At 36.9% G+C, this 12,997-nt stretch overlaps 2 protein-coding genes across 2 annotated transcripts; one reads left to right on the top strand and one right to left on the bottom strand.

The window, feature by feature from the left end:
* Positions 1–1,267: 1,267 nt before the first annotated feature.
* CBG19651 lies at positions 1,268–11,372 on the top strand (the record flags this gene model as incomplete). Its single annotated transcript, XM_045236193.1, has 11 exons — positions 1,268–1,271; positions 1,316–1,412; positions 1,860–2,057; positions 2,393–2,461; positions 2,514–2,627; positions 3,198–3,276; positions 5,075–5,377; positions 6,337–7,018; positions 7,927–8,092; positions 8,490–10,164; positions 11,259–11,372. The coding sequence occupies 11 exons, from the start codon at positions 1,268–1,270 to the stop codon at positions 11,370–11,372; spliced, it is 3,501 nt and encodes a 1,166-aa protein (XP_045096829.1).
* Positions 11,373–11,751: 379 nt separating this feature from the next.
* CBG26500 lies at positions 11,752–12,620 on the bottom strand (the record flags this gene model as incomplete). Its single annotated transcript, XM_045236192.1, has 2 exons — positions 11,752–11,894; positions 12,539–12,620. 2 exons carry the CDS (start codon positions 12,618–12,620, stop codon positions 11,752–11,754), a joined length of 225 nt encoding a protein of 74 aa, XP_045100256.1.
* Positions 12,621–12,997: the final 377 nt, after the last annotated feature.

Below are 12,997 nucleotides of genomic sequence, written 5' to 3'. Positions count from 1 at the left end.
GACAAAAAAAGTCAATCAATATTTTTATACATACTATTTTGATTTCTGCTCAAAATTATAGGCTTAGGCTAAAACGCCTTACAGTCTAAGATCCCATGTACCCTCAGAACCAATGTACCCTAAGAACTCGATGTACCCTCGATGTACCCTTTTTCGATGTACTCTTGGACCGTGGGCCAAAGTTTGGGCATATCTCATCAGAATGGAATTTGGCAAAAATGTTGTCAACTACAATATTGAAGCTCTATTTTTGTTTAGTATATTCTCTGATTTTCAGACGAATTGAAAAATTTTGGACCACTTTTGTAGGACTATAAATTTGACTATTTTTCATTGAAATTATAAATTTTGGTCAAAATTACTGTTTCTAAAATACAAAAAAAAAAACCAATGAAAAAAAAAACGATTGAACATTTCCAAAAAGCAATACTTTTCCATAGTTTCAAAACTTTGAAAATGAGAATTTTATCAATTTCGGAAATCATTCAAAATTCCAAAAAAATTTACAGTTTCATCGAAAATCCAAAAAATTTTCAATTTTTTCGAAAAGTGTTCTCGATAAAATTTTGAAACTCAAAATGCAAAAAAGTCTAAAATTGTTCAAAATTCAAAGAATCAAAAAAAAAGCAAAAATCAAGAAAAAAAGTTGAGCATTTTTAAAAAATTTCTAAAATTTCGAAAGTTCGGAAAATCCTGAAATTCCGATAAATTTAAAATTCTGAAATTTTTAAAAATGCTAAGAAATTTGGAATAAAAAAAAATAATTCCAGTTTCATCGAGAATTTAAAAAACCAAAAAATTTCTCGAAAATTGAATTTGGCTGGCAACGTCTGAAAATTCCGAAAAGAAAACCGGAAATTTCTGAAACATCTGGAAAAAATGTCAATCTGAGAAAATCCCAATACGAACCTAAAATTTATTGAAACTTGAGGATGTTACAATCCAAAACATATAGAATTTTCGAATATTCCAGAACTTTAGAAATATGAGATCCTGGGAATTTACGAAGTTTGAAAAATTAGAATAAAGATTCTCAAGAATCCAATAATTCCAATTATCTGTTTTTTGTTTGCCTCATTTCCCCTCTCTCTTTTCTCCTTTTTTGGACTCCCCGAGAGACCAACAACGTAACAAACCCTTCCGCCTAAAAGTGGGCGGAGTCTAAAACATTTTGTATGATATCAGAAAAAATGGAATATATAGAGGCAAATGAGTCCTTGAAAAAACATTTGGAGATTCTATTTTGCTAGTTTTTTTGAGAATAAAAATGGGTAAGTTATATTTTTGCTGAAATTTTTCTGAAAATGTTTTTCAGGATTTCTTTTCGGGGTGTTAAAAAAGTTCCGAAAATCACGGAAAGATGTTCAAGATCATGCTAATTTGAGTGATGCCACTCATAAGGATTTGTCCTCGTGAGTTTTAAAATTTTTGGAATTTTTTAAAGGGTCCTGGGTCCTGGGTCCTGGGTCCTAGAATTTAAAAAAGTTTTCCGAATTTAAGATTTTAAAAAAGATTTTTAGATTTTTAGATTTTTAGAATCTCAACTTTTTCCTAGACTTTGTCTTAGATTTTCAGAATTTCCCATATTTTCAGATTGTTCAGTTCAGTTGAAATATAAGTTTTTTTGAGAACTTCGATTATTGAAAGAGTGTAAATCAATTTTTGAAAAAATTGAACATTTTTCGAATTTTTGGTGAAACGGAAATTATTTTTCAATGCAGTTTTGAATTTTGACATTTTCAAAATTCTGGGTTTTTCAGAATCATTTTTTAGGGTTTTCTTGAAAGTTTTTTTTCAGATTTTTTTGGAGTTTTCGAATTTTCCACACTTTCGAGAATCTCAAAAAATCTTTTTTCCAGATCATTTATCGAGCACCAGCTGGACATAACCAAACTTTGCGACAAGTTTTTCTTCTCAAAAATCGATATTTCCGAACCCAAAAAATCCAAGGGTCTCAGTGAACTAGAAGCTGCTGAAAAGCTGAAAACAGACGGTCCAAATGCAATTCCACCACCAAAATCCATCAGTAATTGGGAGCTCTTTTTCAGACAATTCAAGTGGGTTTACTGTAGATTAAAGGCGCATATCTCGGTTCCTCTGAAAGATATCAAAAAGTTGTCAACTGATAAAATTTTTGTGATATTCTGATAAACATTTTACCAGTTAACAATTTTTTAATATCTGTGACAGTAACCCAGATAAACTTATTTGAAGTTGGGTCGTCAAAGTCCCCCGGCACCTAGAATATGGACCCTTTACACTTTGACCCTAATTATCTGGGTTACTGTAAGAGATATCAAAAAACTGTCAACTGATAAAATATTACGTATATCCTGATAAACATTTTATCAATCACATTTTGATATCTCTTACAGTAACCCTAAAATCTCAGAAATCTTCTCTGGCTCCTGATGTTTGGTGCAGCTGCTCTTTGCTTTGTCACCTATATTTACGATCCATCGTAAGTTTTTTTTAAAATTCGAAATTAAAAAAATAAAAATTTAAATTCCCAGGGACCCTGTCAATCTGTACGTCGGAATTTTCATCGTAGGAATTGTCTTTTTGATGTGTGTCGTTTCATTTTTCGAGGAGAAAAAAGGAGTTGAAGTGGTTCGGGCATTTCAGACGCTGATGCCAACGTCTTGTCAAGTTATGAGAGATGGGAAGGAGGTGAGGAATGGGGATTTTTGAATTATTTTTGAAATTTTGATTTTCAAACGAAGAATTTTGACCAAGTAAAAATACCATACCGTAAACCCTCCGAAACCATTAATTTTGAACCAGCTTATCTCGGTTCCTGTTAAAGATACCAAAAAGTAGTCAACTGACAAAATATTGATTATAATATGATCAACATTTTATCAGTCGACCACTTTTTGATATCTTATTCAGAAAATGAGATATATGGGCTCAAAGTAAGGGGGGGGGGGACTGACTTTATTTTTTCTTTATTTTTTCACTTTGTAATTATTCTTATATGTAGCTCTGAAAATCTGAAACGTGAGTAACATCTCTATCAATTATGGATACATGTACTTCTTACTAAGGAAACTTTTCTGTGCGTGTGTGTGTCCGTCTCTCTCGGACATTTACTTGAATAACTCAAAGGGACATGGGACTTCTACAGTGGTGTGTGGGATGTAGTCATGGACTACCGAGTAGAGTAACGTGTCGTCACAGAGTCGTATCGACACAAGCGAAAAATATCTGAAAAATTGTATCGACGCAAATCGACACAGAGTCGACTCGCTTGTCGTGTCGATTCGTGTCGATACTGTATCGACTCGTGTCGACACGACACGACATTTCATTTTCAACGCGCTCTATTGAACAGTAATTTATTTAAGATATTGAACTGTTTTTTTTTTCGTTTTATTTAGAAAAAAAGTTAGAAAATGCGAGAAGAAAATTTAAAATTGAGTCGTATCGGTTTTCTCGTATCGATCTCGAATCGTATCGATTTTCGTGTCGACACGTTACTCTACTACCGAGCGCTTCATGCCCATGGTGTCCTTGGCCTTCAAGCTTATAGGCTACCCATAGTGTTAAGAATCGAAATTATTCAAAATAATGCTGAAACTCACTAAAACTTCAATTTTGCAAAAAGTATTTTGGGCGTATTTATGTGCGTCCTACAAAAAATTGAGCTCAAATCTCCAAAATTAAAATTTTCTGAAATTTAAGTTTTTTTCGTAAATCAATTCAATTTCGGAAGCAATGTTTTCAAATATTTCTGTAACTTTCTGATGCCATATTCAGAAAAAAAAATTTTCAAATTAAAAAATTTCTGAATCCGTTTTATGAATTTCAAAAAGTTGAAATTAAAAGATTTCCCTGACTTTCAAAATTTTTGAACTTTCGAAAATATCAGAAAGTGAGAAATACGGAAAACCAGAAATTGTGGAATTCGAAGTATCGGAAATTCAGTAAATCGAGTATTGAAGGGTTCAGAAACTTAAAACATGGTTTTTTTTTTCAACCTACACTTCAAGTGTTTTATTCAAAACTAAAAAATTCTCGAACTTTCGGAATCCGGAAATATCGGAAACTCGAGCACTCAAATTTTGGAAAGAGGGGAATCTAGAAAATTCCAGAAGTTCCAGAACATTCTAGAATAATCCGGAGAATTAATGAAAGTTCAACAACATTCAGAAACAATCAAAAATGTTCTAGAAAGTTCCAGAAGTTTACAGAATATTCTAGAAAACTCCAAAACATTCTAGAACATTCTAGGAAATTCCGAAAACTTCCCGAAAATTCCATTAAAGAAAATTTCAAGAAACCTCCAGGAAATTCCAAATCATTCTAGAAGGTTCTAAAACGTTCTACAAAGCTCCAGAAAACTTTTGAATAATCCTGGAAATTCGAGAAAATTCAAAAAATTCCAAAAATTGCTTGAACTTTTTCAAATTTCAGTTTTCTCTAAAAGAATACAGGGATTGCAACCACTTCCCTATGTTTTCAGTGTAATCTAGAATCGAAGGCTTACAAGGGAAGTGTTTTCAGAGGGGCGTTGAGAATTTGCTCAAAATTTGTACAAAGGTACTTTCGAACACGCTGAATACGATTTCAGAATATCGGTCATAACCCTAATAGGAACCAAAATATGGACTCTCAAAGTGTTTTCAGTACTAAATTTTGACCAAAAACGTGCATTTTTCGAGCTTTAAAACTCGTTTTCCAGGATTTTTTCAAGCGGGAAACTCTTTTTTCATCATTTCTCTATCATCTGAAATAGTTTTTGAACAATTTAAAAAAAAAAATTTTTTCGATTTTTTTTTTGAAAAAAATCATCATGGGGTACCCCACACTTCAAAAGTAATTTTTTGGAAATTTTTTTGAAAGTGCAAAAAAATCTTTCAAACATTCAGAAATGATAGGAACATCATTTTCACAATATTTGGCAGCTCGATTTTGTATGTGAGCCCTGATAATTTCCTAAATCTGATAATTGCAAGAAATTTGAAAAACTGTAATTTCTCAAATATTGCTCGAAATCACACGGAATACACAGAAATATGTAAAGATCATTTGGGTGATCGATTTGGTGGTGTTCCACTCAAAAAAGAGCAAGACGGAGCAATTCCGAGAGTCGAAAGTTTTGCTTTTGGGCGATAGGACAAGTCGAAAAAAACAATATTTCAAAAATTTCTTCAAAATTTCAAACGCCTTCTTTTTCACTTTGAAAACGTCGGGAATTCATGAAATAAGTATAATTTGTTATTCAGGGGACCAAAATGGATATCGAAAATTCGTCTCGAAAAAAACAAAAAAAAAGAATTACCACAGTGGGGTTCGAACCACCATAGTCACTCCTAATGAGTCTCCCTCTTACCACAACACCACACAATCGATGTTTTTCCCTGGCGCGGAGGGCGTATAGGAGAGAGGGGCGTAGTGAAGAGAAGGAGAGGGCGAAATCGACCGAAAAAATTCAGACGAAGATATTCAGCTTGTTGATGATACTATGACCTAGATTTTTTTGTCATCGTGTTGCGGATAATTCAAACTATCAGTACTGAAATTTTTAACAAATTCTCAACGCCCCTCTGAAAACACTTTCCTTGTTAGATAAAATGATGTATGAAGTTTCCGAAATTAAGAAATCCCGAAAATTTGAAAAAACTCGGAAAATGCAGATATTCGAAAATTAGTGAAATTTGGTTAGAAATTCGAGACTTTAGAAATTCAAAAAATAGTATTCTGTTATGAAGAAACTCGGAAACTCGGAAATTCAGAAAATCGGATATTTCAGTTCAGTTGGCGTGTTTTTCTAAAAACCGACAAGACAGAAATTACCAGAAAATTGGGAAAAAAATACGTCGGAAATAACCAAAAAACCGAAAGGCCTAGCCATGCTGGGATTCTATCAGAGGTAGGCATCAAATACTCAGCAAATTTTTGGCACATGTGCCGCTACTTTGGGCACCGGTGCCGCTGTAACGCGGTAATCGTGCCCGGGGGGTTGGGGCACGCGTGCATTTTGCGTGCCGCTGTCGCCCTCGCCTTTTTGTATGCAATCGGGCTGCGGCATTCTCTTTGCCCGCGTGGCTCAGTCGGGCACCGCACCCCCAATCCTCGTCCTCGCAAGTTCAACTCCTCGAGAGGCATATTTAGACGGAATATCGAGGACATTATCTTTTTCATTTCACCCCACCTTTAAACAAAATCACTGTTTCAAAAAATCTTAATTTTAACTGAAGTTAGTCTAATTGTAATGTTTTATCACAAAATCCGTACCAAATTAGTGAGCGGCAATCTTAATTTTAACAAAAGTTAGTCTAATAGTAATATTGTTACAACCTTACGTCATTAACTAAAAATCCCCTACTTTAGCAAGTCCTCAACCCGGAACACCTCGTCGTCGGAGACATTGTAATCGTCCGTTCCGGATGCAAAGTCCCAGCTGACATTCGAATCATCGCCTGCACAGATTTCTATCTGGAAACCAGCTCAATCACCGGTGAAGCTGAGCCATTGGAGTTTAATTCAAAAACCGCTGATGCTCAAACAACAATCTTCGAGTCTTATAACATTGCATTCAATGGATCATTCTGTGTAGACGGCGAGGGATACGGTATTGTGATTCGAACTGGAGAGAGGACAGTAATCGGTCAAATTGCTTCCTTAACTCTTGGACAGAAGGATAAAAAGTGCAAATTTGAAACTGAAATCGAGCGTTTCGTTCAATTCATCACCATCATGGCCATCTCCATGGCTACCGTAATCTTCACCATTGGAATTATTGTAAATGGTGGAAAGGATGTGATCCGGCTATTTGTCACTGGATTTTTAATGGTTATTATTGCAAATGTTCCTCAAGGACTACCAACTACAGTAACCACGGAGCTAACAATTATTGCTAGACGAATGGCAAAAAAGAATGTGTTTTTGAAGAAGTTGGAGAAGATTGATAGTGTTGGCGCGACGACACTGGTTGCATCTGATAAGACGGGGACGCTGACTAAGAACTGTATGACTGTGACGGATTTGTGGTATAATAACTCGTATAATAGTGGTGAGTTTTTGGGAAAAATTCATTAATTTGAGTTACCGTAGTTTCAAGGAGCATAGAGTTGTTTTAAGGTTGTTTAAAGGCTCATAGAGTAATTCAAGAGCTGTTCAAAAGAGCAAAAAACTATCTAATGGTTGAAAATGTTAGTTGAAAGCGCATGAATTTGTTTTAAGCTTGTTTAAAGGCGCATATCCTTGTTCAAAGGTTCTTTAAAGGCGCATAGAACTGTTTAAAGATTGTTACCGTGCTTTGAGCCAATTTATCTCGGTTACTGTAAGAAATATCAAAATGTGGTTAACTGAAAGATTGATTATGATAAAACGCTTAACATTTTATCAGTAAATTACTTTTGATATCTCTTTAAAAAACCAAGATAAATAGGTTCAAAGTTAACATATCATTTCAGAAACCCGATTGAAGGGGTTTAATATCTTTAACATTGACCTAATTTATCACAGCTCCTGTAAAAGATATCAAAAAGTAGTCAATTGATAAAATGATTTTGATAATACGCTCAACATTTTATCAGTTGACTACTTTTTGATATCTTTCACAGGAACCGAGATAAATGGGGTCAAAATATTATGCCAATTTTTTGTAAAATATGTCATTTTTTTCCAAATTAAAAAGAAGTTCCCAAAATTGCATTAGACACTCACTCAGACTAGCTTGAAATACTCAAAACACAAATAAAAAGATATTTTCCACCATGTGGAATCAAACTCGGGTCTTCAGATTGGTAGTTGAGCACTCCAAAATCCCACTGAGCCATTGGTGTCAAAATTCTGAAAATTACCTAAAAACTTTAATTTCAACAGATTTTCGGGGGAATTTTCGGTCCTATTAGACAAACTTTGATTTTGAATTAGCTGACGTTCAAAAATTCCCTTCAAAATATTCAAATCTTCCAGCAAGACCCGAGAACACCGGTCGTACCACTCGAAAACGGAACATGAGCGCGCTGAGCACAATGGAATGGTATCAAACTCCTCTTTTGGATATTCTGAATGTGATTTGTGTATGCAACAAGGCCAGAATCGAGAACAACTTAACCACAAAAACTCGGCCACCGAGAATGTAAGAGATTTTCAAAAAAAAGTTCTACAGTAAGACCTGGATCCAAGCTTTTAACTTTGAGTCAATTTTTCTCAGTTCCTGTGACAGATGTCAAGAAGTTGTAAATTGATAAAATGTTTATCATAACATCAGCAACATTTTATTAGATGCCCACTTTTTGATATCTCTTACAATAATCGAGATATATGGGCTCAAGTTGGCGCTTGCCGATTGAGCAACGCGTTCAGCTGCCGACCTTTCTACTTTGAGCCAATTTATCTCGGTTCCTGTTCAAAATATAAAAAAGTTGTAAACTAATAAAAATTTTGTGATAATGTGATAAACATTCTATCAGTTGACAGATTTTTTGATATCTTTCACAGAAAATTAGATAAATTAGGTCAAAGTTTTATTTCAGTGACTCCGAACTGAATTTCAATGCCTATTACGACAAGCCAGCTAAGGAACTAGTGATTTCTGGAAATCCTTCAGAAGTTGCACTTCTTCGTTATGCCTCCGGAATGATTGACGCCACAGAAGTCCGAAATCACTTCCACGTGGTTTTCGAAATCCCCTTCAACTCTCTAAGAAAGTACCATCTGATGCTAGTGATCACAGAGAGCACTTGGCAAGGATTTGAGCAGAAAAAACGGGATAACGAGGAGGTAGAGTACACTTTAATGATCAAAGGAGCTCCAGAAGTGCTAATCAAGAATTGTTCAACATTGAATATCGAAGGAACACCAGTGAAGCTAGATTCAAGGAGAATGGAGGACTTCAACGATGCCTATGAGACATTTGGAGATGAAGGATGTCGAGTGATTGGTTTTGCTTGCAAGAAATTTCGAGCATTGGCGACTACAGTGTTTACAGTAAAGTCTGAAACAATACCGATGGATCAATGGGATTTCTTGGGGATGAGTGCAATTATGGATCCCCCCAGAGACGATACTCAACGAGCTATCCAGGCTTGCAAGAATGCTGGAATCAAGGTCTACATGGTCACCGGGGATCATAAATCTACAGCCACCGCCATTGCCCGCCAAATTGGAATGATTGAAACTGAAGAGGTCACTACTTTCGACAACCATCAGCAGACAATCAGAAGGACCCAAAACCAAGACTGGGCGGTTATCACGGGACCAGAGCTTCCAGGACTAAACTCTAAACAATGGGATGCTCTCCTAGAGCATCGCTACATTGTCTTCGCTCGAACAACACCTGAACATAAGCTAATGATTGTAACAGAAGCCCAGAAACGAGGAGAATGTGTCACTGTCACCGGCGATGGTGTCAATGACGCTCCTGCTCTTAAAAAAGCGGATGTGGGCGTTGCTATGGGATTAGCAGGAAGTGACGTGGCGAAACAAGCTGCTGATATTATTCTGCTAGATGACAACTTCTCTTCAATCGTCGCTGGAATCGAGGAGGGTCGATTGCTATTTGACAACCTCCGAAAAACTATTGCTTACACTATGACCCATATGTGGCCAGAGTTAGTCCCTGTAATGTTGAATTTCTTCTTGGGATTCCCTCTAGGCCTAACCCCAGTGCAAATTCTCTCTATCGATCTTATCACTGATATCCCTCCTGCAGTATCATTGGCATATGAAGGTCCAGAAGCAGATATCATGCTACAACCGCCACGGAAACAAACCACTCATCTTGTGACCAAGGGCTTGCTAACGTACACGTACCTTTTTATGTCAATGTTCATATCGATTGGTGGAGTTATTGGATACCTTCTCTCCTACTATCTCAATGGGATCAATCCCTGGGAATTGGCATTTACGGCAGCGAGCTACTTCAAAGTTGAAGCCTCTAACTTTACAACAAATTCTGGAATCATTCTAAGCGAGCATGAGCAAATCCATATGGCTGCCCAGGCGGCTGCAGCGTTCCATATTGCGATTGTTGTTGGACAGGCTTGGCATTTATGGATGTGTTTGACCCGAAGAGTATCGATTTTCACTCATGGAATGGCTAATATTGTGGCTATTCTCGCTGTGATTATTGATTTGTTGCTGATTTGCCTCTTTACGTTCACACCAGGAGTACAGTACATTTTTGGATCCGCTCCACCGCCATGGCAGGTATGTTTCTAGGGGCTCAACTAAGCTCAAAATAGGAATTTTCAAAGAAAACAAAGTGTAAATGTAAAACTCAACGAGACCTACACTACATACGAAATAGTACGTAATTTAAAGGTGGGGGGACATGAAAAAAATAATGTTCTCGAAATTCCGTTCAAAGATGCCCCTCGAGGAGTTGAACTTGTGAGGGCGATGATTGAGGGTGCGGCACCGCTACCGACTGAGCCACGCGGGCAAAGAGAAAGCGCACGCCCGATTGCATACATAAAGGCGAGGACGCCCGATTGCATACATAAAGGCGAGGACGACAGCTGTACGCAGAGTGACATTAAGCGTTGTACACCGTGATGGTAGAATGCATACTCTAGCTACAAAAAAACTACGAAAAATCTCCTGTCCCCCCACCTTTAAGTTTTCTACTATTGAATTTGGCATGAAACTGCAAAAAATTACAATTACAATACAAGGCATATCTCATTGGGTTCAAGCCAACGGGTCAAAAAACGCGCCCCAAATAACGTTTAGGCCAGAAGAAATTGAATAATTTCAAAGTTGACGTGGATTTAACCTAATTAGTTTTAATCAACGAGTTGCAACGCGTGATTTTTTCGTGCAACGTTTGAAAGTTTGATCCTCAGCCACATAATTCAGCAGCGAGTTTTTTTCTAAAATTTCACGTTTACTGGGGCGCGATTTCTGACCCATTGGCTTGAACCCAAGAGATATCTCGGTTCAAAGTTACTATTCCAGTTATAATCAAAATTTAAAACATAGAACTCAAAAAGATCTACAAACTGGTACATAATTTAACTTGTTTAAGTTTTTGTTTTCGAACCAACTCAATCAGGTATGATAGAGCTCCACGAGTACTACAAAACGGTATTATTTGGAATACTGTATCTTGTCTATGAACAGAGTGACAGAGCAAAAGGAGCAAAAAAAAGCAGGCCCGTCCCGGGCAGGCCCGCCCCTGAAAAAGCAGGCCCGCCCTGAAAGGTCCGGATTACAAGTATGCAAATCCTAGTTTGAGCCGAGTTATGCGTCTTTGTTGGATCCACCTTGGTTAAAAATTTGAGAAATGTGAAAAATTTCAGTGCTGGCTCGTGCCTGTCGGTGTTGGTATTTTGATTTGGATCTTCAACGAGTGCCGAAAGTATGGAATCCGAAATTTCCCCAAAAATGCGCTCGTTCGTTTGGTCAAATGGTAGAATGTGAACATATACTGGTCCATCCAAAATTAATGCATATTCTTTCTGTTTCTAGTTTTTTAAAGGATTTGTGATATATTTGTGTATATCATTTTTGTCCATTTTTCAAGTTCTACAAAACATTGGCTAGTCGAAATGAAATTCTGAATTTTGGAAAATTGAAATCAAGTTTATGACATTTTTCCACTTTCTAAAAGTTACTGTTTCTAAAAATTAATGTTTCAAACAGGCTTAAAATTTTATAATGCGTTTTTGAACCAGGACACATACTTTCAGTTCAAACAATCCTTCTACAACAATTTCAACAGCAGTTGGTACACTTTATAACATTTATTAATCGGCCAAAGCAATTGAATTGAAATTTAGAATATACATATGTTTAGAATTCTAGTATTTCAATTGAGGCTCTTTTGTGAATCTTCGGTAGACGCGCATTCATTTCTTGGTTGGAAACTTTGTCTTCTGGAATTTGTCGCGAATCCAGGTGTCTGAAGAACACCTCTTCACGACTTTTACCCTTTTCTGAATGAATTCTCCTCTTTTTCCCTTCAGTTTACATATTTTATTCACCAATACCGACGCCGCCCAACAACGATGCTATTTGAATTGCCGCCGACGGACTACTGTACCTACTGATCTAACTCGGTCTCGCCGCGCACCAAGGAAACGCGCCTGATTTTGGGTTTTTAGGACCTCCCGTATCGTTTTTAGTTTTGCTCCGTCTTGTTTCGATTTCTCCCATTATTATTTTCTAATATTCTGGTGTAAATTTTCTTGTCGGCAGATTGAATCCGGCAACGGATTCTTTCAGGTGTATCTTTGTAGGCATTTATAAGTAATAAATCGGTGTCTTAAATTCTGTGTTTTGTTGTCTTTTTCTCTCTTTAGGTTATCGTGTCTCAAGGGGCCGTACTAAGGCTATATGCCTGCAAAATAGAATTCGTTATCTCCGTCGTCTGTAACATGTTCTCTCTTCTTCCCTTTCAATTCTCTGGAGGTTCTCTTGTCGTCTTGCCAGACGTCTTTTCTTGGCGTTCAACATGATCGCCTTTTGTGACACTAAAAAGACAAAATTTGAGCAGAGGTTCTCCTGCTTTTTATAATTTCAAGATAAATTGAAGAGAAGTATGAAAACTTTGGGCAGAGTTTTCCGGTCCCTGACTTACCCTTCATAGCCTTGGTTTTCTTGATTGGGGTAGCAATAGGTGTGCTATTAGCAATAGGGAAGTTCAGCTCGAAGTTCTCCATATCTTCATCGAATGGTGGTTGGTGTTGTGGTGGGGTGGCGTATTGGCCAAGATGGTTTTTTTTTTCTCTCGAAAAGCTCCTCGCGGGTAAAGGGAATTAATTGCACCTATTGGGAATTCATCAAATGAATCCTCAGAAATAGGTTTCTTGACAGCTTGCGAGTAGAGCATTATAGTAGTCACCAATTTGCGTTATGCAATTTTTGAATGTGGAGACCAATTGTCGTTTGGAGTCGCGCATACTGTATATAGGTCATTGAGTCAGCTGCATTGTAACTGAGATGCATCGGACTCTGCTAGTTCCTACAGACATTTTTGTGGATGGTGTACGTCGAACTCGAGATTTGATACAGATGCTCAGGATGGAACAGCTTCTCG

This window comes from Caenorhabditis briggsae (genome assembly GCF_000004555.2).
Source record: "Caenorhabditis briggsae complete genome, chrIV, whole genome shotgun sequence".
NCBI lineage: Eukaryota > Metazoa > Nematoda > Chromadorea > Rhabditida > Rhabditidae > Caenorhabditis > Caenorhabditis briggsae.
Note: the sequence above shows the minus strand (reverse complement) of the source record. Positions and strands in the feature narration are given on the sequence as shown.